We start from the raw sequence: 22,693 nt of genomic DNA, 5'->3' as shown, positions 1-22,693 counted from the left end.
CCTAATCTATCTAAAGTCTTCTGTATGTTCTGTCCTTTAAACTTCCTAATCTATCTAAAGTCTTCTGTATGTGCTGTCCTTTAAACTTCCTGATCTATCTAAAGTCTTCTGCATGTGCTGTCCTTTAAACTTCCTAATCTATCTAGTCTCTTCTATATTTGCTGTCCTTTTAACTTCCTAATCTATCTAAAGTCTTCTGCATGTGCTGTCCTTTAAATTTCCTAATCTATCTAGACTCTTCTGTATGTGCTGTCCTTTTAACTTCCTAATCTATCTAAAGTCTTCTGTATGTGCTGTCCTTTTAACTTCCTAAATTTCCTCCACAATGTTTGTACTTTTGTGCACTTTTTTCTTTTCTTTTTGCAGCGTACACTTTTCTAACAACTCAGACACATCCCCGACACATGCCCTCCTATTTCTCTTTGTTTTTATCTAACTCTAACACTAAACTCTTTCATCCTTTTTTAGACATTGCTTGACGTTTTTTTCTACCTTTCTTTCCTCTTTCTCATGTCTTCTCTCTTTCCTACCCCTCTTCTCTCTGCATACTCCTTTCGTTCACCCCTGGTTCATCAGAATAAGCGCAGCGCACCACCACACCACACACACACTGGGAGATCATTGCATTCATCTCACTGTGCAGAAAGGAAGAGAGAAAGAGAGAGAGAGAGGGTGGTAGAGGGAAAGGAAGACAGAAAATGAGGGTGTGAGAGAGAGAAAGTGAAAGTGCGAGAGAAAGCTCCTAAGAGTGAGAGAGAGCAAGTGAGGCTGAGAGAGAAAGAGCAAGTGAGGCTGAGAGAGAGAACAAGTGAGGCTGAGAGAGAGGGAACAAGTGAGGCTGAGAGAGAGAGCAAGTGAGGCTGAGAGAGAAAGAGCCAGTGAGGCTGAGAGAGAGAACAAGTGAGGCTGAGAGAGAGGGAGCAAGTGAGGCTGAGAGAGAAAGAGCCAGTGAGGCTGAGAGAGAGAACAAGTGAGGCTGAGAGAGAGGGAACAAGTGAGGTTGAGGGAGAGAGAGCCAGTGAGGCTGAGGGAGAGGGAGCACGGTAGAGAGGGAGCGTGGTAGACTAGCTGTCCCGGCAACTTTTGTGCTGCTGGCTCTCACAGGACGCTCTGTCCCGGCCCGGTACCCAGGGCCCCGCACCATAACGGACCACCGGCACCAGCACGTGTTTGTGGAGGGGTGGGGTGGGGGGTCAGGGACTGGCAGCTTCCTGAAGGGGTAAACAGATGGACACAAAAAGAACGACAAAGAGAAGGCGGCGAATGAGGGAGATGAGAAGTAGGAGGTGAGAGCCTTAAAAGTGGGATAGAAAAAGAGAGACAGAGAGAGAGAAAGAGAGAAGAGGAGAGGGGGAATAGATGGATAGAGAAAGAGAGACAGAGAGAGAGAAAGAGAGAAGAGGAGAGGGGGAAGAGAGAGAAAGAGAAGAGGAGAGGGGGAAGAGATGGACAGCTCGGTGGAGAGGAAGTGTGAATGTTACGTTAATGTGAAGATGATGATATATAGCTTGGTGGGTAAAATGGGAGCATGTTATGATGCACTGTAAGAGATGTTGTTTGTTAACATAAAATCTTGATGATTAAATAATTTGTAAAGAGTACTCGTGTCACTTTTGGGCGCATGTGTGACTATGCATGCACAAGTGTGTGTGTGTGTGTGTGTGTGTGTGTGTGTGTGCATGTGTGTATGTCTGTGTGTGTGTGTGTGTGTGATTGTGTGTGTGTGTCTTTGTGTCCACTCTTGTTTGTTTGGTATTCAAGGAGATGGCCGAAGAGTGGGGGTAAGGGGCGCCTTTCATTATGTTTGAGCTCTCCCCCTTTCTGTGTCACACACACACACACACACAGGCAGCTGAATTGCCCTATTGACTGAATTCTCAGCGTGTCGCTACACAGAAGAACCCGGATAGAATAGAACAGAGTAGGGGATACGGGCTTCTCTGTGTGTGTGTGTGTGTGTGTGTGTGTGTGTGTGTGTGTGTGTGAGCATGCGTGTGGCGAAGCGGTGAACATGTGCACGGAAGTTTAAAAACACGGCAGAGGCTGCAACCCCGCAGGAGAAAGACGCTGCCTGTGAGCAGCTCCGTGTGTCCCTGCAGGAGCTCCCCTGAGCCTCACCCTCACCGTCTCCGTAACCCAGCTGCTGAGGTGAGTCTCCTGAGAAGCTCTTGCATCAGTGTTGTAGTGCCTACAGCACAGAGCAGAGAGGATGTTTAAACTGTTTGACTCATTTCTTAAAAGTGTAGGCTACATGCTCGACTCCGTATAGTATACATGTTCAACTCTGTAGTTTCTCAAAAGTGTACATGTTCGATTCCATAGTTTCTTTAAAGTGTATGTTCGACTCCGTAGTTTTTCAAAAGTGTACATGTTCGACTCTGTAGTTTCTCAAAAGTGTATGTTCGACTCATAGCATTTTTTTTCACTGCCAGTCAGACGATGGCTCATGCCTCAGTGTGATGTTTTTTTTAATGGGGCAATAATATTAATAGATCTTATTCATAGGAAAAGTGTGCATAAAATGTGACTTAAGTGGTATTCAGTTCTCAAACTAATTACTTTTAAATTAGCTACAGGTGAGCACTGGCTGACCGACTTCTGCACAATGTTAAAACTGTAGGTGGTGTTGGCAGCGTTTTACAGGCATCAGCTAACATTTATCAAATTAAATCAGCTATCTGAATTTTTTCTCCTCTAATTTAAAAATGTATTTAGTTCCATGAACATAACCGAATGTCCCAGAAACACAGAATGTTGTGTGTACGCACAATGTAGATCCGGCATGACTGCACATGACTCCAAAGTACTTTTCCTTACCAGGGACTAGTTTTGGTAGTGGATCACACAGATTAGAGGACAGACACATTCCTGAGACAGGTGTTATTAAGATATTTCTTCATCTGGATTACTTTAACCTGCTGGTGAAGTGCCACGATTCCTTCTAACACAGCAGGATAAGAAATACGGCTACCTGAATAACAGCTGTGTGGATAATCTTTCTTCAGCCCCACTACCACTTGTGTCATATTGCTTAATTATTATCTTCAATTCTCATTACAAAAATAACCCCTTTCCACTGTACTGTGGGTCTCACCTCTCACCTCAAGTGACTATAGTGATGGGATGCTGTCAACAGCAGGTGACACTGAAATTCATCTAAATGGATCTGCACAAGGTCAGAATCGGACTGGCCCCAGACTCTCCATCTATCAGTCAGCAAAGTAATAATTCATTGATAAGCTTCAAATAATTTTACAATTACACAAATTATATTCATTAGGTAGTTGCTTTTATCCAAAGTGACTGAAGCTTGATTGTTGTTCCACAACTTTAATTTAATTGTGCTTACTCCAAGGTCATTTACGAGACCTTGGAGTAAGCACAATATCTACTCAATCTGATAGTACATAGAGATCAAGTACAGAAATGCATAGTAATTTCAAGTAAAGAATGGCACTGGAAGAAAATACATGTAAAGAATAAATGAACAAGCAAACAAAACAAAGGAGTTGATAAGGAGTAGAGAATATTCATTCACGGGATATGAACTGTAACAGCAGTCGTATTGATAACTGTTTGTATGTGCTTCACTAAGAACAGTCTATTTTGTAATTCTGTTTCGATTTAAATTAATCCAGTGTTTTTCTTTGTCAGTCAGATGCTCTACATACATCTAAATGATCTAAATTGCAGTTTCAAAGCTCCTGACATTCTCTCCTTCGAAAACCAAACCTTATGAGAACCAAATCGACTTTCTGACAGACCATATTTGATGCTAAGATGTATATAAGAGTATATAGAGTACATCATTTGGAGATGAAGGTCAGTGCAAGCCTCTAAGAAACATTCGTGAGTTTGACTAGTTTGGGATTAGGTCCAGTGTTTGACAGTGTGTGTGTGTGCATGTACATGTGCGTCTGTGTATGTGTGTATTTGAGATGGGAGAGAGAGAGAGAGAGAGAGAGAGAGAGAGAGAGATGGGGAGAGGGACATAATGTGTACTAACCAGGGCATGGGCCACACACGCATGCGCCTACTCGCAGGCACACAAAGCTGTGTTTGTCAGCCGTGTCTAACAAAGCATGCTTGTGCATGAGAGAGGGAGAGGGAGCTACAGTGTGAGAGCAGAAGAGAGAGACAGAATGAGCAAAAAAGAGAGTGAGAAAGTAAGCAAGAAAGAGATAGTGAGAAAGCAAGCAGGAAAAAGAGAAAGTGAGAAAGTGAGAAAAATAGCAAGAAAATAGTGAGAAAGTAAGCAAGAAAGAGTAGGGATGAATGAGCAAGAGAGAGTGAGAGTGGGAGAGAAAGACAGAATGACTAAGAGAGAGTGAGTGAGTAAGCAAGTAACAGAGAGAGAGAGAAAGATAAGTGAGCGACAGTAAAATAGGGGGGGGTTATTTATCCAACTTACTTGTTCTCCTATCCTCAAAAGCACAAAGCTCAATTCCAAGGTTTGAGGTGGGTTAATTAAGCAATAAGCCCCGAGAGGCACTGATTCTACAACAGCTAAGGGGCGTTGTTAGGAACGATGCGCTAGCGGAGTGCCTAAAACCCCCTTTAGCTGTTGTAGAATCAGTGTAACCTACGGACTCGAGTGGCTTATTGCTTTTATAAAACTGTTGCTATAAATACCTGGCAAAGTTTCATAAAGTAAAGGCAAAGCAACGAGAAATTTAACGATTTATTCATAGATAATCATTCTTCCGCCAAGAAATATATTTCCTCTATCTGAATGGTTGCCAAGCAATGTCGAGACGCAGCTACTTTAACTTTTCTATCAAGTTATGGTAGCGCAGTAATATAGAACGGAATGAGGTCAAGATGTATGTTTGTGCTAGATTTTACAACGGCATCAAACATGATTCAGCCAATCACAATCAAGGACAAGAACTATCAGTTTTAGAAGGAGTTTTTCCTGACTGTAGGATGGTTACATGCAGATGTTCGTGAGACGCACCTGCTCATAGACCAGTCCCTTATTTGCAACACCTGCTCATAGACCAGTGCCTTATTTGCAACACCAAATAAGAAGCACTGCACAGGGCACCAACACAAGCCTGTAGACTGAAGAGAGGGGACAAACTGAGAGGTGAATACGGCCATTGTGAGCCCATTGCATAACTGGAATGGGACTAATTGCTTATGTAATTCTGACTGACTGTGCTGGTTGCATGTGGCATACATCGCATGTCAGAGTGTGTTTTCTGCTCTTTTCAGGATGTGTTTGGGGAACATACAGTCCATACACCCACTGGGGCTGGGTATCTCCCCATCTCTTTGCTTAAACTGACCTTACTTGGCCTGGGCGTGCTCTCCCTGTTTCACACACACACTCACACGTACACAAACAGACACACACAAAGACATTTAGCCATTCTACCACAGGCAAGCATGTATATGAGTATGAGATACACACAAATGCATACATAGTCACTCTCACCACACATAAAAAGACAGAAAGCGAGATAAAAAATGCAATCTTTAGAAAAAGCCAGAGTGGAGAAAACAATGTGCAACAATGGGAGATGGAGTGTGAACGAGTGAACTGAGCCTCTCATCAGCAACCCAATGTGTTCAATCCTGCTCCTGTTTTCTTTTATCCCCCTTTCCTTCCCTTCTCTCTTTCTCTCCATCTCCTGTTTCCCTCTCTCTCTCTCTCTACATTTGAAAAAGGTCACCACAAGTTGACAGAACACTTTCCCTCTTTCTTCCTGCCCCCCCTGATAATGTCAGAGCATTTTGCCAAGGTATACCCTTACCAAAAAGAGCCGTGATACCATCTCACTATTTCTCCTCACCCCCTCCCCCCCTAGCCCCCTCTCTCCGTCCTTTCTAAGTAGTCTCTTTGTCTTGCCTGCTTACCAATGTCCGCACTCATTAACATTCCACCTGTCTTGCGTTCGCTGGTGTCCGTCTCCGTCTTGTTCGGCCCCTTTCTCTGCTGGTCTCGCTCTCATAGCCTTACAGCTCTCTAGGGATGGATGGGTAAACAGGCTGACTGTTGGAAGTGGACTATACATTTTAAAAGGTCTTAGTTTTTCCAAAAGTAATTTCCTAGGAATTTAATGCATTTAACTGTTATCAAAATAGCAGAGTTGTTTTGTTTTACTATGGAGAGATATTTATAATACAATGTTCAAATTAAGGCACTAGGTGGGCCAAATGCTACACCAGTTAAGTCTTCTACAAATAATTTACAATTCAAACAGTGCAGTTTTACATTTGTTAACTTAATGTTTCCTTTTGAACCATTTTCTATGAACCAATGTAAGGCAATACATTACAAAAAAAAAAGAAACAAAAATGAGACAAAAAACAAAATAACACACGTAAAAGGAACAATGTACCCAAATGAACAAACAAAATGTCAATGGTTTCTATGAAGATTTCATTAGGTCTCCTGATGCCATTACAATGGGGATTCCTATGGCTTGGAGCAAATATAATAATAATAATAATAATAATAATAATAATAATAATAATAATAACAACAATAATTATTATTCTAATATGCATAGAATTGTAATGATGATCTTGCATGCTCCTCGGGGAAAAAAAAAAAAAAAAAAAAAACAGGAATCAAAAAAAACAACACGCACACGTACTCAGTACCCAAATACTCTGTTTGATATCGCATTTCCTTTTAGACTTAGGAGTGTTAGACTTATGTTTGCTTCATAACCCTGATGCATACTTCTATACGTTTCACTGTAAATCATACTGTAACCTATTGAACCTACTGTACCTGTGAGCTTTCGCTTTGCCCTTAAACAAATAAAGCAAACCTATGCATAACACTTCAAGCAGGTCTCACTCCATTACAACATTGTCACAACACAAGTCTTACTTATCCCTCTTCTTATCTCTTCTTGCTGCTAATTTGGTGACCTCATTAAAGGAACCGTATGTAGGATTTTGGCCAAAACTGGTACTACAATCGCTTTCAAAATACTGTAGAGCGGTGTACACCGCAGATGTGGTAACTAGAGCAGAGCTGGCAACCCAGATGCCGAAACACTACTGACTTTGTGATTACTAGATAGGTGGAGGGTGGCGGATCAGGCTAAAACACAAATATGTAAACATCAACATCAGTTGAGGGCTGCAACTTCACTTTTTTTAATGACGATATCCTGGCCGGACTACTGTTGTCAGTGATATAAGTATTTGAAATTAGCATGATTTCCTAATGTCTAGTGACAAATCAGGGCCATTTTATGATTAATTGAATTACATTTCTTACATACGGTTCCTTTAAGCTTTTAACCAAGTAGTCTCACTCTCATTAATCTCTTTCCTTCTAATATAACTGACTTCCTAAGTTTACACTTCTCTAGGAATTTCCCAACTATTGCTTCCCTGATCCAGGTCAAACTCCCCAAACCAATCAGACACCTTAGTTTCCTGTCCTTCTCTACAGATGACGCTGGCCACCCCCCCGTCATCGCGGGGGGCCCCCCACCAGAAGGTATGCCACTCCCAAACGCAGACGGACGTGCTGAAGCCACTGCTGGGAGGGGGGTCTGGGGGCCACCACTCTGCCGCCGGGCGGCGCCGGCGCCGCGTGCTCACCAAGGACGGGCGGAGTAACGTGCGCATGGAGCATGTGAGTGGGCGTGGCGCGCTCTACCTCAAAGACCCCTGGACCACCTTCGTGGACATGCAGTGGCGCTACAAGCTCATCATGTTCTGCGCCACCTTCGTGGGCACCTGGTTCATCTTCGGACTGCTCTGGTACCTGCTGGCCTTCCTGCACGGGGACCTGCTAGGTGAGAGACAGAGAGAGAGATCATGAGAAAGAGGGGAGTGGATAAGGAGCTGTCCTAGGGGCTGGTACCGTAGTGGATAAGGAGCTGGTCTAGGGGCAGGTATCATGGATAAGGAGCTGGCCTAGCTTACAGTAGCCTGTGGTTTTGATTCCTGGCTGCAACTGTTGTGCCCTTGAGTAAGGTACTTTACTACCCTGATTGTTCCTGGGAGATGGCCCTAATATGTCAAGCCCTTTTGTTGGTATCCAATGTAGTTTCGGGTATTTTGGTGACTCTAGAGCTCCCCCTAGAGTTGTGAAATATTTATAGTTTACCTTGCCGTTATAAATAGCCTACTTCCCTTTCCCCCTGGACTTGGACATGTGTAGCCTATTCGTTTTGGACTAGCAGAATACACAAGGACTAGCAACAGGCGAAGACAATCTTCAAAGAGCTATCTACTTACTGACCAGGTAATGTTTCACGATTCTTGCGAGATGTCTCCCGCTCGCTGACAGGCCAAGTTGAAGGGATGGTTTTCTGGCTGCAAGGCCAACTGTAATCTATGGCTATGCTAGGTGTATGATTCCACTTTTACAAGTTTGTTTACCTTCAACCTTCAAAATGGCTTCGAAGCTGTTATATTAAGGTAAAAAACCTGCAAAGTGCTGCTTTAACATTTAAATTAATCACACTCCTGTCTGCAATGACATTTTAGATATCCATAATAGCATCTATAGTCAGATACTCTCAATGACTGTTACAGATATCCACATGACAGTTTTTTAGTATTTTGTATAAAAAATTAACTTGGTTTTGCGGGGCAGCCGTGGCCTACTGGTTAGCACTTCGGACCTGTAACCGAAGGGTTGCCGGTTCGAACCCCGACCAGTAGGCACGGCTGAAGTGCCCTTGGCACATAACCCCTCACATCTTCCCGAGCGCCGCTGTTGATGCAGGCAGCTCACTGCACCGGGATTAGTGTGTGCTTCACCTCACTGTGTGTACACTGTGTGCGTTTCACTAATTCATTGGGATAAACGGATCACGGGATCAAAAAAGTATATATACTTATACTGGTTTTACTAAATGAACGTCCTGTAAAAAAAAAAACCTGTCACAAGCTGCAATTTATTTCATAGAAAGATGCACCAGTGCAGACTCACAATCGTAATCACAATATGAACCAACGCAAAACGCAAAAGCTACAAATTATTGTGATTTTGTCACATTTATGACTTTTATATTAATTTCATCCTCCTTGACTATGCCACTCCTGGTTGGTGGGTGTGCGTAGTGTGTGAGGAACACAGACATTCTGATTGAGCTTCATAGTCAGTCGGTCGGTCATAGTTGCCCACTGATTTGAAGCTACCGGAATACGAAGGAAGGTAATACACTGACTTCATTATCCATCCTTATTATAATCTCTCTGTATACTTTTAACATTTACAATACTTTGATTTGTAATACAATGGGGTGTAGGCTACTTCCATTGACTATTTTGATGCACTCACATAATCCTGGCTCTGAATGGGAGGGGTGAGGCCTGACAATAGCTGTTATTAGATTAGTACAGTGTCAGTCTGGAAAATGAACCACTCCTGACTACTGAATGAACCAATGCTGACTCCTCTGGGCCGATCGTTGGCCAAACGAATTATAGCCTATTCTATCGGCCCAAAAGTTGCGTCTGCCCACTAGGAAAATGCCCGGTATGCCAGATGGCCAGTCCGCCCCAGATTTATATGTAGGGACCCTCTCCACAGTACCACCACCATGTCAGGCTATTTTGAACCTTGTCAGAGGTTTAAATTGTGATTTATTTTGAAACCTGTCTCAAACCTGTCTGTGTTTACACCAAACCAACCCTTTAAGATGGCTAGTCATTCAATAGTCAATCAATTCACTTTTCAGTATCTTCAAATATTGCTCTGGCTGAAATCCCAAAATGTAGCCCTGATTTGGCCTTATAACCAGATAAAATCAAACAATCTTAAAAGGCACTAGAATAAAGTAAATTACATGCAGGGTCCTAATTTATATGCTAGGCAAAGTCTAAAGTCTAACTAAAGCTTTCTTAATAACTATGCCAAATCTATTTGCAAATTTACTAATGTACATGGTAATGGTAATGTAATACCATGAGAAAGATCCTAAGCACAAACATTGGTGGGTCAGCAAGAAGCTGTCTCACACCACATGATGCAGCTAGTTAATGCAATGGGTGATGGTGGTAGCGTAGTGGTTAAGGAGCTGGGCTAACATGCAGTAGCCTGGAAAGATGTGCATTGAATTCCTGGCTTCCACTCACTGGCAATTATAACAGTTTTGATGGGGTGGCCAGGCTGGTGCAGAGAGGAGTGGCACATAAACATAACATGTGACAAGTAAAACAATACGTATTAAAGCTTTAAATTCAATATGAAATTATGCGTTATTAATAACCTGTTTTATGTAAATTATAATTAAAATACACAATTTGACATATGAAGTAGCAAACAACTTAAGTATGCCATAGAACATCTGAAGCACATAACTTCGTAAACAATGCAACCAAAAAGAGAGTATTTTCAAGTAAACCAGTAGCGAACTAGAATGGAGTTTTCCACCATATATAAGCCAGATGAACTTCATTACAATGGTAGAAATGGGTTCAGTCCAGTAACACAGCCATAGCATCGCAATCTGTACCAATAAATATAGCCTCAATAATTTGACCAGCATCAAATCAATGTAAAATGCTTGATTTGGCTAAGAAAAATATATACTTGGAGACGTTTCATGCCGACAAGCCAAATGATCATATCTCTGGTGGCACTTGGGGTGGCCAACTGGATTCTGGGGGTGGCCTGTGCCACCCATCTGGCTCTGCCCTAGCTTCCACTGGTGTGCCCTTGAGCATGGGCACTTAACCCCAAGTTGTAATCCCTTGTAATGTAATTAACATATGTAAGTCACTTTGGATTAAAAGTGTCTGCTAAATGAATAAATGTAAATGCAATGTACGCAAACTGACTTTGTTAGTTAGTTAGTCAAAGACAGACTTTGCCCAGCACATTTACATTGGGGCCCATAATCCTTTAAATCTCTGGAAGATCCCCAAACCTGGGTTCAATTGTCCCCATCCACATGTTCAATGCTTCCTGCGCCAATGAGGTGAGATATGGAGAAGATATTGAGGGAAACAAACAAAGGGATAGGAAGATGGAGAGGAAGACTGAGAGACAGATAAAATGCTTCTTCTGTGGAGACTTCAACCTCCACCTAGACATAATTGACTTGAATGTATCTCTATTCCCTCCTCTGTGTGTGTGTGTGTGTGTGTGTGTGTATAGAGTTCGATCCTCCAGTGAACCACACAGTGTGTGTGATGCAGATGCAGACACTGACGGGGGCCTTCCTGTTCTCCCTGGAGTCGCAGACCACCATTGGCTACGGGTACCGCTGCATCACGGAGGAGTGCGCGCCAGCCATCATCCTCCTCATCCTGCAGCTGCTCATCACCACTGTCATGGAGATCTTCATCACTGGAACCTTCCTTGCCAAGGTCAGTGCACGGCGAGTGTGTGTGCGCTTATGTCATTATGTCTGTACGTGTGCCATGGAGATCTTCATCAGAACCTTCTCCACATAGGTGTGTGTGTGTGGTCATACACCAATCATAAAACACTTACCCTACCATGCTCATGAAAGAAGTTAATGTTGACACATCATTTATATGTAGTCTGACAGGTCCTGGTATACAGTTATAGGATATCTTTATCTTTACAACATTGGAGGGCGCTGTGGCGCAACTGGTTTCATTGCCCGTCCCACATATGGGTCCAAGTGCCACAGGGCCCCAGGTCTCAAACCCCTGAGTCATATTCCAGTCCCACTCCATCTCCCACTTGTTTCCTGTCAATCTCTAACTATCCTATCACAATAAAGGCAAAAATGCCCCCCCCCAGATACTTTCTTTACAACATTAATGTGAGAGAATTAATATTTACATTCATTACACTCTGTAACAACATTGAACATACAACATACACAACATATTCAACATACATACAGAATCAAAGTGATCATTTGCCTGATTAGATGATTGTTTCACTCACCACATGCTCAGGAACTGATTGATTGATTGTGTGTTCTCCCCTTCCTGACCTCTCACTAACAGGTGGCACGACCGAAGAAGCGAGGCGAGACGGTTCGGTTCAGCCAGCATGCTGTCGTCTCCAGTCACGATGGCCGGCCTTGCATCATGATCCGTGTGGCCAACATGCGCAAGAGCCTGCTGCTGGGCTGCCAGGTAGGCAGGGAGGGGCCTGTTACCAGGGTTACGAGTGGAGGAAGGGGCCTGTTACCAGGGTTATAAGTGGGTGGAGGGGCCTGTTACCAGGATTATAAGTGGGTGGAGGGGCCTGTTACCAGGGTTACACCGAAGGGGCCTGTTACAGGCCCAGGGTTATGTGGGGATCCCCCCCCCCTAACTAAAGAAGAACAGTTGGGGGAAAAAAATCAACCTCCAAAAAAGGCTCCAAAAAAAATTCAAAAAACTGACCCCCCCATTCCCCACCCCTCCCTTTTTGTTTGCTAAGTGACCTTAGGAACCCTGAAAGGCGCTGTATAAATGAATTAATTTTATCTAAATTCTTTAATTTATTAATAGTGATATGTAACCCCAAGCTAGAAATGTAAATTTGTGCATTTTAATCTTAAATTTTACATTTTAATTAAAATAAAGCATTTGTGTGGCTGTGTGTGCGTGCCTGTGTTTGTCAAAGGTGACGGGTAAGCTGCTGCAGCCGTGCGTGGCTAAGGAGGGGGAGACGGTGCGTCTGGAGCAGCGCAACGTGGCCTTCAGCGTGGACACAGCCAGCGAGAGCCCCTTCCTCATCCTCCCCCTCACCTTCTACCACATCATCGACAGCAACAGCCCGCTACGAGCATGGGCCGTCAAGGGTATGCAACAGTGTGTGTGTGTGTGTGTAGCCTGGGTTTTCCCATGCTGCCTTACACGCGCAATTTTATTCACGCTGCTAGGCAGCCTGGATTCCATGGACTTCGTTTTCACCTCAACGAAGGAACCAATCACAGAACGGAGGGGGGACAGCAAGACGATGACGACACGCCGAAGTGGTTATGAGCTACGTACAGACGCATTTGATAGACATTCGTAAACCACGTTTCAAATACGAGAAAATGAATGTGTACTGTAGTTCCCAGACCCCATCTCAATGTGATGAGGTTTGGCGTTAGCCAGGCTAGTAGATAGATAGATAGATAGATACTTTAGTGTGTGTGTGTATGAGAGACAGAATGGATGGATGGAACAGTTTGTGTGCATATGTAGGGAAGGATAGAACAGTGTGTGTGTGCATGTGGAGAAGTGTGTGTGTGTATATGTGGGGAAGGATGGAACAGTGTGTGTGTGTGTATATGTGGGGAAGGATAGAACAGTGTGTGTGTATATGTGGGGAAGGATGGAACAGTGTGTGTGCGCATGTGGAGAAGTGTGTGTGTGTGTGCATAGGGGAGGATGGAACAGTGTGTGTGTGCATGTGGAGAAGTGTGTGTGTATATGTGGGGAAGGATGGAACAATGTGACTGGTAATCCAAAGGCACTTACACTCACAACGGCAGGTTCAGGGTTCCAAAACAAGGGTGCACCCAGGGATGTAGTGGAGGCTAAACGCAAGTAAACACAGTTTACCCACCTCTGAAATTTCAGAAATAGAGTTTATCCACCTCTTATTAGAGTTTATCCACCTCTTAAAACAGTTTATTCACCAATTGCAACTTTTAACATTTAGAAATTACACTGTATTATCCACATCCACAATATGAACACTCATCAACACTCTAGGAACCATTTAATACTACTTGTATTGTTATAAACGTTAGACAATAACCTCCACCATCAAACATATTCTGAATGCCTTTTTAAAAATTCCGATACCGCATGCGCAGTCCACCTTACCGTGGTCACAGAATTCATAGTTTACCCACCTCTTATTTTACCACTACATCCTTGTGTGCACCTGCATATGTATCACTGGTGCGTGGGTCCGAGTGGCCCGTGTTCGCCCGATATTTAAATCAACCTGACCGTAACTCGAACCGAGAATAGGCTATCAATTAAGACAAAATGATACCCGACCCGCTTATTTATAAAATGTGTGCTTTTGGTTAATGTAGCCAGTGTATCGTTATTGAGCTATGTAAAACATTCAGATCAGAAACAGGCGAGATCAGTTCGGAAAGCAAATACAGGAAACACATAAATTACGTTAATAGAACGGCTAACTATGGTTGAGCAAGAAGGAAAATGTCTCGGGCGAGTGTTTCTACTGTATCTGTAGTGTTAATTTAGTGATAAATTACCTTGTCTATTTGTAATGACCGTGAGATTCCTTTCTTGTGTTGTTGCATGGGAGGCTGCCATGGTTGGAGAATATGATAGTGACGTCAAGTCAGGTACCTCGGTAGCCCGGTTGAACCCAGACCCTTTTCAGTCGTAACTGAGAGTGGGTCTGGGGAAGGTTCATTCACAGCCCATTTCCAAAGGGCGTTCCCAAACGGACGCCGACCAAAATGCCTCGGACGCTATAGGACAGGCCAAAAACCAATCAGAGCAACGAAAGAGACAGAGTGACGGACACACACTTTACAACACTGTCTGGTTGTAGGGAGAAGCAGGAAGAATTAACCACTTTTTAATTAAACGTAGGCTATAAGGCATCGTGCCACACTGAAAGCTAATATTTTGTCACTAGCAATTTACATCTGCCTCTGTCAAACGCAATTGCATTTTCAGCTCTGAACAAAACCATTCACGTTCAAATGAGCATTTTGTTTCATTCGTCCTTTCTGGCTGACCGGGACATATAAAGCAGGAATGGGGGACAAGAGACTGAAACGTTCAAAGCAATTATGCCGGAATTGTTTTAAGGCAAACACTGAAGTGTAGCATTTGAGTTATGCTCGCATAGCACACCAATTCAAAAGTAGCCTGTGTTTTCTGTCGGCTACGTGTCCAGCTACTGTAGGCCTATAAATGAACAGAATATCAAACCGTTTTCAGTAGCCTACCACTGTTGCAGAGATCACATCCCTTACATACATGTTTGTACAATGTTGCATATTCCAACATAAGGAAGCAGTTAAGAAACTTCTAACTCTTAAACCAACGTGATAGCAGCTTCAAACAAGCGGCAGCAGGCATCGTTTTTTTTTTTTTTTTTTTAAAACCCCGCTTCTTCAACAGGGTGCGCTATCGTCATCGTGTAAAGCCCGCCTCAAGGGTTCTGATTGGTGCCTCGATCTAGGAAAATTGGAAATGGGCTAGAATGGGTTCTTGGCCAGATGGACTTTCAGAGCGAATCTCGAATTTGCCGGAAGTACGTCTGGGTTTTTCCCAGACTAGTACCTCGGGACACAAGACTTCCGCACGAGTCTCTGAGCAAACAATCTGACCCGACTTTGTGTTCAAGTCATTTTTCCTCTGTCGAAAGTCGGAGTTTCCTAATATCTGATGTGGCATGAAGGTGCTATTATGCTATGTGAGTCCAATACAAATCCCCCCATGAGGATGTTAAAATATATTCTATTCTATTCTATTAAATGAAGAAAACAAAATACTTCTCCAAGACATTTTCCCCACAATAACTTACAATGGTAATCTATTTCTGTATCTGTTAAAATAGTTTGACCTGTTTTTTTTTTCTGAGCTGGAAAAGAGCTTAACAAAGTCATCCAAAAGCAAATACAAATCAGCAAACACTTCTCAACTAAATACTTACTGATGTCATCTTCTTTAAGAACCTCTCCAAATACTTCCCATATTTCGCTTTTCCCACAAAGTGACCATGGCAGTGTATACGAACGTACAGTGCTAACTCTCTCTCCCACTTTTTCCCTCCATTAGGTGGGGGCTGGTCGGACCCCGAGCTGGCTGACTTTGAGCTGCTGGTGATGATGAGCGCCACGGTGGAGCCCACCTCTGCCACCTGCCAGGTGCGCACCTCCTACCTGCCGGACGAGATATTGTGGGGCTACGAGTACCCGCCTGTCGTAACCCTCTCGTCCACCGGCAAGTACGTCGCCGACCTTGCCTACTTCGACAAGGTCGTCAAGACCAAGACCCCGCCCACCTTCAAGGAGACAACGGCCACGCCTAACTGCCAGGGTTACTCTAGCGGTGGCGGAGAGGGAGGGGGAGGGACGGAGGGGACGGACCCTGAGAAGATCCTTCTGGAGCAGAGTTACCGGGAGCGTGCAGGCGAGGAGCGGGCCGTCAGGGCGAGGGAGACCAGCCCGCTCAGTGTACGAATCAGCAACGTCTGAGTGCGTGCACACACACGAACACACGTTTGTGCATGTTTGTTTGTGTGTGTATGTGTGTGAGGGTGCATCTGGAGCAGAGATACCAGGAGTGAACCTCCACATCAGTAACGTCTGAGTGCGCACATACATACACACACAGACACACACGGAGTGTGTACATGTGTGTATATGTTTGTGGCAGAGGTGCAAATACACACACACACACACACACACAAGCACTTTCACATTTGGATACCTATACACGCTGATGCCAACACACACACACACACACACAGAAGATTAACTTTTGTTGCTGTACCTCATGGGAGGATGGTTTGACAGACATTATGTTTGCAGAATTGAAGAAATGAGATTCAGGTAACTATGAAAAAGCAGAGATGACAAAAATAGAGAGAAAGAGGCAGACAGGAAGAGTGGGGTGAGAGACACACACACTCAGTAAATGAATGTATGAGGAGCGATGGCAGGTAGGGGCTGATTGGTGAGTGCATCTGGATTGCCAGATTGCAGGTCTCACAAGATGGACAACGCTGTCATGGACGCACCTTCGACTCAATCCATGGACTTAAGTAATGTGATGTAGCAATGACCAATAGGAAAAGAATGTAGATTTCTTTTTTTAAAATGGTGCCTTTTTTATTGTTGTTCCTAACAAAGCACTTTAGGTAGCATCTCAAAAGAGTAGCGCCTGGTTGCCCTCCCCCCAGAAAAAAATCAGTTACAGATGCCAGTAAAAATACTAAAGCACTTTAAATGACTAGGACTGTAAACACAAATACTGGATTATGTGAATAAAAATGTAAATAAATTTGTTTGAATATATTTGGACCTAACTGCTCTAAACTGTTTGAATGTCTGTATTGTCTACTGATAAAGTTGACTGATATTTAGCAAAGGCCTTCATCCAAAGTGACACGGATCTGGCTTGCAATGGCAGGAATGGAACCGGGGTTGACCAATTGTCAGTCTGTGACGTTACGGCTGGTCCACAACGCCATCACTCTGATGTGTCAGGAGCAATTCCTTTCTTATTCATCAACTTTGGTTGATCAGGGGGATTATTTTTCACTAGTTCTAGTTAACTTACAGTTCAGGTTGTCAACCACACATAAAACTTTGCTTATAACGCTATGTTCATCAGTCTTTTGTTCCCATCACGTGTGCTAATCAAGAGTTAAGAGGGGGCGGGAGTTGTGAGAGACGACGTAGAGATTCTGCGCTGTGTTTGAATTGTAGTCCTCGAGGGGTTTGGCAATGGCATAAGTTAATGAAGCAATTCAGTCCCTACGGGATTTGGGAAACGTTTGATTTGTATCGCGCAGTAGCCTCGATATTAAAATTACAGCATGTGCGGCAGACTCGGTATGAACGAAGCGGCGTGTTTTCAATGATCACATCTAGCTTTGACAATTGTGATGATATTGTAACCGAGGCTATTTGTCCCTGTGTTGGGCTTTCCCCTGTGTCTTCTGTGTGTTTGTGTCTACCTCTCCCTCCTGTGTCATAGAATGTGTCAATGAGTTCTGATGTGTTTTGATTGGGGGGAGGTGTCCGGGAGGGAATATTTAGGGGTTCAGATAGGTTAGCGATTGCTAAGGGGAGGGAATAGAATAGGGGGTTCTAAGACGTCTAGTAAGTTTAGTCAGAGTAGAAGTGGATTGTCTTGCAGTGAGTTGTGTTGCGTTGTGTTGTTGGCCGATGAGTGTGAATGACGAGTGATTGAGACCGTGATTTATCAGCGATCAGTTTGTTGTTTTGTAGTGGACACCTCCAGTTGCCCGTGCACTAGCCTGTACATCTATAGGAAATAAACTACCGGAGTTTTGGAACGATATATCAGCCTCCCCGTCTCCTAACTTCTCATCGGCGTTACAATATGTTATCTTCAACCTTACTGTTGAATAGTAATCTGCTATTTGCTATTCTTCCACTAACTCTTACATTTGTATCGCAAAGATGGCATGGTCATTTACATCCATCTTGTTCGCTCTGGTGGGGAATGGTTGTTGTGGGCAATTTCTGAGCGTTGTAGTGTAGCTTACTTCACGATCGAGCTGGCGCATGACATACGTCACGGCCAAACATTAACGATTGGGTGAAATCAGATCCAATCGTTTCAAACTTCTACAGAGTCCACGCTTGCAAACGCTACAGCTTGCAAACGTTCGTCAATAGCCGAGATCCCAGACCCTTGTAGAAGCGAAGCGTACCAAGGGGATGGCAAATGGCCAGGCTACAAGCTACCCAAAATATGGTTACATGCAGCTATTCCGACATGCCGCTACTTAGACATTGGCGTCTAATTGTCGAAGTGGCGGCATTAACATTAATTTTCAAGCGTCCCACTACTGCGACAATTTTTTCCCCCATTGTCGGAGTAGCGACACTTGACCTTTTTTTTTTCAAACGTCCTGCCATTCCGACACAAGGTCATTCATTAACAGTGGCGTAGCCAGGATTTTTCAACGGAGTGGACTTTTGCGAAGTAGGCCTAGGGTGGGCCTTTATTTTTTCATTCCAATATGGGCAGTATAGCCTACAGTAATCCCAACTTTAAACAACACACGATTTCATCACAGCTCAGATTTCATGGCAAAAAAACAATAAAAGGCTACATTAATAAATAGCAGGGGCAACTGTATTGGATTCTATAATAGCCTACGCACAATAGCTTAAACCGAAAGGTTAGTCGCGTCTCAAGGAGTTCAAGAGTGCGCCTCAAACACACCAGCTCCGTTGAACAGTGTATTTTTCGTGTTTAAGAGCTAAAAAAGTTGATTAGAGAGTCACATTTGAAATGTCGGGTAGCCTAAATTATGGCCTATAGCGCGTCCCACTAAACATTGGACGTCGGATAGACGTGCAGATCATATATTGGGCCATGAACCAACTTGGACGTCATATTTACGTTCAAAGTTTGACCTTTGAACTGGGTAATTTTTTTGGACGTCTATGACAGGTGCAGGAAGTTTACGGCCTATGTTTATTTACAAATATTAACATCGTTGCATCAACATCATTAATACATATGAATAGCCTATATTATTTATAAACGTGCTGATGATTTATTGATTATTATATATGACTTATATGATTTATTATGTGCATGCCTATTTATTTATTCAGTAGGTCATTTTCCTGTTTTTATAAACCAGTTAAAAAAACAGGAAAATGACCTACTGAATAATAATAATAAAGTTTATTAAACTATTAATTTAAGTAGCCGAGAGGGGGGGAGGGGGCGATGGCCACTGATCTCAAAATAACCAAAAGCAGAAAAGTCACAACCGAGGGCTTTGGATTTCAACCAAATATTTAAAAAACAGTCAACGTCACTCTGATTGGCTGAAGCAACACATCATGTAAACGGCACTCTGATAGGTCGAGGCAACACGTCAGACATTTGGCGCAATTCAGCGTGTTCGAAGCATTGAAATAACGGCTCTTCACATCAGGCTTTGGTGAAGTGTTCGAGGCACAGCAAGACATAACGGCACAGCTTATAACCTAAAGCTTTCCTCTAAATTGAAGGTAAGTTCGATAAGCCTAGTGAATTTTATGTCCATGTGTACTTATGTTAGGTAGTTTAGCCTTATATTGTCTTAAACTCCCCAAGGCTGCTATGGTTAACGTTACAGCAGCGAATGGCCAAGCATGCCTTAAAACACACATTTTTGTTTTGGGTTAGCTTGCTGCACAGAAGTCTTGGTTCATGTTCAGTTTCGATGTTATTTTAGCTGGCCACGAGAGAACATGTTGTGTAATGTAAACTGTTTGTAGCCTGCAAATTGGTTCGCATTTCTATGACTATCTTAGGTTGCTAACAGGGTAGGTCGAAAGCTAGCTAGCAGCTAGTAGCTAGCAGCAGATACGGTTGACTGTGTTCTAATGGATCTTTGCTAGCAGCTTGACTTTTTGAGCGGCAAACTTGTCACGCGCACATTAATAACTATGAAACACTTAAATAGGTGGTTTAGCAGATTCATAATTATGGACATTATATGGGGAATTTGGGCCATTAAACGACATGTAGAATCTTCCACAGGGAATTTGGGACACTAAACTCCACCTATAACGGTACAATTAACAGCGTGGCAGTTCAGGGGGTCGTTTCTAGAAAAATTAGCAACGACGTTGCTCAACCACCATGGTACGACCCAACTTGCGACCAAACAACGACACTGTTACACCTGTTTCCAGAAAGCATCGTACCTGTGTCGCAATTCGCTACCTCCGACGTTCGAACACCGTAGTTCCAACAACGTTGTTGATGATGCAGCGATACATATCATTGGTGGAAACAGTGGAAACGTGTAATACCCCACCCCCTAGAAATGTTCTGTCACGGCCTATATGTCGACATTTTTCAAATCTAAACCGAGTGATTAATGCTGGCATTGTCATTGCCATCAGCCAAAACCTAAACCTATTGCAAGCATATAAAACAGTTAACTTGAGCAGACCAATATGAGTCATTATTTGTGTTAACTATCTATGTGTTGGAAAAAATGTATAGCCTGGCCAAATATCTGGGTATCCCATGGGTTATCAACTGTCACTGTTTCGTATTAACGGCAGCGTTGGTGCACTGCGAGCTTTCGGCGGAGTTCGCATCCTATCTCTTCTTTTTCATCTCTGGTAAGAGTAGGCCTACTGAGACACAACAATAGGTTTTGACCATACATATTTATGTATATAGTTACTCTACATCGAGAGACCATAGGTACAAGACATCAGTCAAAAACAATTGAATCTACATGTCACACTAGTTCACCTGCAGGTAGCGAGAAGCAAGAGGACAATCTCACATCATAAGAAAATCGAACCTACAACGTTGGGATAATAAGTCATCTGCTTTAGCCACTACACCATTTAACATTGCTGTTGTTAGGGACTGTGAAGATACTAAAAGCAAGGCAATACTTTAATTAACATAAATAGCAAGAATGAGCCAAGTAGGGGAGCAGTGTCTTAATCAAAATTAAGCTACAGGATAGATCAATAATTGAGTCACGAGATAAACATCCACTTCGCAAATTTTGGTTAGACGGTTGTGATTTTTGGTTAGGCGCTCCGGACACCAACAGGAACTACCAAGGAACGACACAAGTGCGACTGCCTAGGGGCAGTAGTTTAAACGACCAAACTTTGCGTCCTTGTTTGCGATTGAGAGTTTGAACTACCCTTTCTAGAAACAACAAATCTAAGAACGATGGAGCGAACTACCAAGGTTGCGACGCAAGTTAGCAAACGATGCTTTCTAGAAACGACCCCGACTGACTAGTTTGTTGCTAACTGGTGCCCGCCTGGCGTTCGTGTTCGTTAAAGTTCGCGTTGGTGTTCGGGCAACTTCGTCACATTTGGGTGGCAGCCATTTTAGCAGTAAGTTACGCTAAAGGAAGACACGGCGATTTACTAATGGAAGAAACACATTTAGGTTTAGGCATCAAGAGGATTTAAGAAAACAAATGGACCGTGGTTTGAGCATATGTGAGTTTTTTTTCCCCCCACAACGACGGGATGAACAAGAAGGCAACGGAGTGTTACTTAAATAAAATAAAGGTCATTTCATTGAATGCTGTAAATTGGCTTCTGTTCTGTGGGCTGTGTAACATTGAGTTTGTCTTCTGATGTTAAGCTCTAACTTACTACTGCCCATACAAACACTGCTGCAATTAGTCGAAATAATCGACCATGAAAAAATTAGTCAACGGCAATCAGTTTAGTGGACGAGTCGTTTTACTATTGATTTATTTCTGGTCTCCCGTCTCAAACGGCTCGCTGTGATGTTGTTAACTCTGTTATTCACTCTTGAGAAGTGTAATGACTGTCTTTGGATGTTAAACAGGTTACTTAGACTTTGGCAGTCATGTTTTAAACACCGCCATGCACGCCAAGTGTAAACGCCGGCTGCGTGTCTCGTGCTTTCAAGCGTGATTCATTATTAGGCAAAGCTTAGCCTAGGCTACGCTAGTCCAGACTCTGACTAATATAGTAATGTGGAAATTGCAGTAAGTGAAGTGAAGACAGTGTCTGACGTGGACAACGCAACGGCGTGTCATTGATTTATTCATACTCTTATGTGCCAGTAATTAACTTCACACCACACACTGGTTTCTGCTCCTTTTTGTTATATATCCATAGAGATCCTTTTTTTATGTTGGCCAAAATTCGTGATTAGCTTACAGGTTGGACCTTACATATATTACATGTCAGTGGCGAAAAAGAGGTATATTTGACTTAAGTCCATGAAAGTCTCTGGTCATATGCAATGGGCAGTAACCACGGTCAGGGTCATATGAACTCAAAGCCCATAATGTGCTTGTAAACTGTAGGCTATTACTGCAACACTTCTTTACTGTTGTGCAAAGGAGATTGAAAACTTTAATGTGTTTAACCCTTTTTTTCTGTCTCTCGGGTGCTGTAAAGAGTGAGGTGACCTTCCCTTTTAGGAGATACGGTAAACCACCCAAACAAGGTACGTTTTGTGATCTCATCCTCGTTCCTTTTGTATAGGGCTCAGTCAAATAAACAGTAAAACTAAATTAATTTGGATTAACACCTGTGTTTACAGATGACTTTGAGAGTAAGACAGTGGCGGAAACGCCAAA

The 22,693-nt window shown here is 43.1% G+C and overlaps 1 protein-coding gene across 2 annotated transcripts; it reads left to right on the top strand.

Annotated features, from left to right (window-relative positions):
• The first annotated feature begins 1,910 nt into the window (after positions 1-1,910).
• Positions 1,911-16,915, top strand: LOC125306558 (ATP-sensitive inward rectifier potassium channel 10-like). Of its 2 annotated transcripts, XM_048261986.1 has the most exons (7): positions 1,911-2,148; positions 5,674-5,747; positions 7,421-7,769; positions 11,087-11,298; positions 11,914-12,045; positions 12,521-12,698; positions 15,664-16,915. In XM_048261986.1, exons 2-7 carry the CDS (start codon positions 5,727-5,729, stop codon positions 16,080-16,082), a joined length of 1,311 nt encoding a protein of 436 aa, XP_048117943.1. In that variant the 5' UTR covers positions 1,911-2,148; positions 5,674-5,726; the 3' UTR covers positions 16,083-16,915. The 2 variants fall into 2 exon arrangements, with proteins under 2 accessions (XP_048117943.1, XP_048117950.1); XM_048261993.1 differs by lacking the exon at positions 5,674-5,747.
• Positions 16,916-22,693: the final 5,778 nt, after the last annotated feature.

Source organism: Alosa alosa, chromosome 1 (genome assembly GCF_017589495.1).
Source record: "Alosa alosa isolate M-15738 ecotype Scorff River chromosome 1, AALO_Geno_1.1, whole genome shotgun sequence".
Classification (NCBI taxonomy): domain Eukaryota; kingdom Metazoa; phylum Chordata; class Actinopteri; order Clupeiformes; family Clupeidae; genus Alosa; species Alosa alosa.
This window is presented reverse-complemented; position numbering and strand designations above follow the sequence as displayed.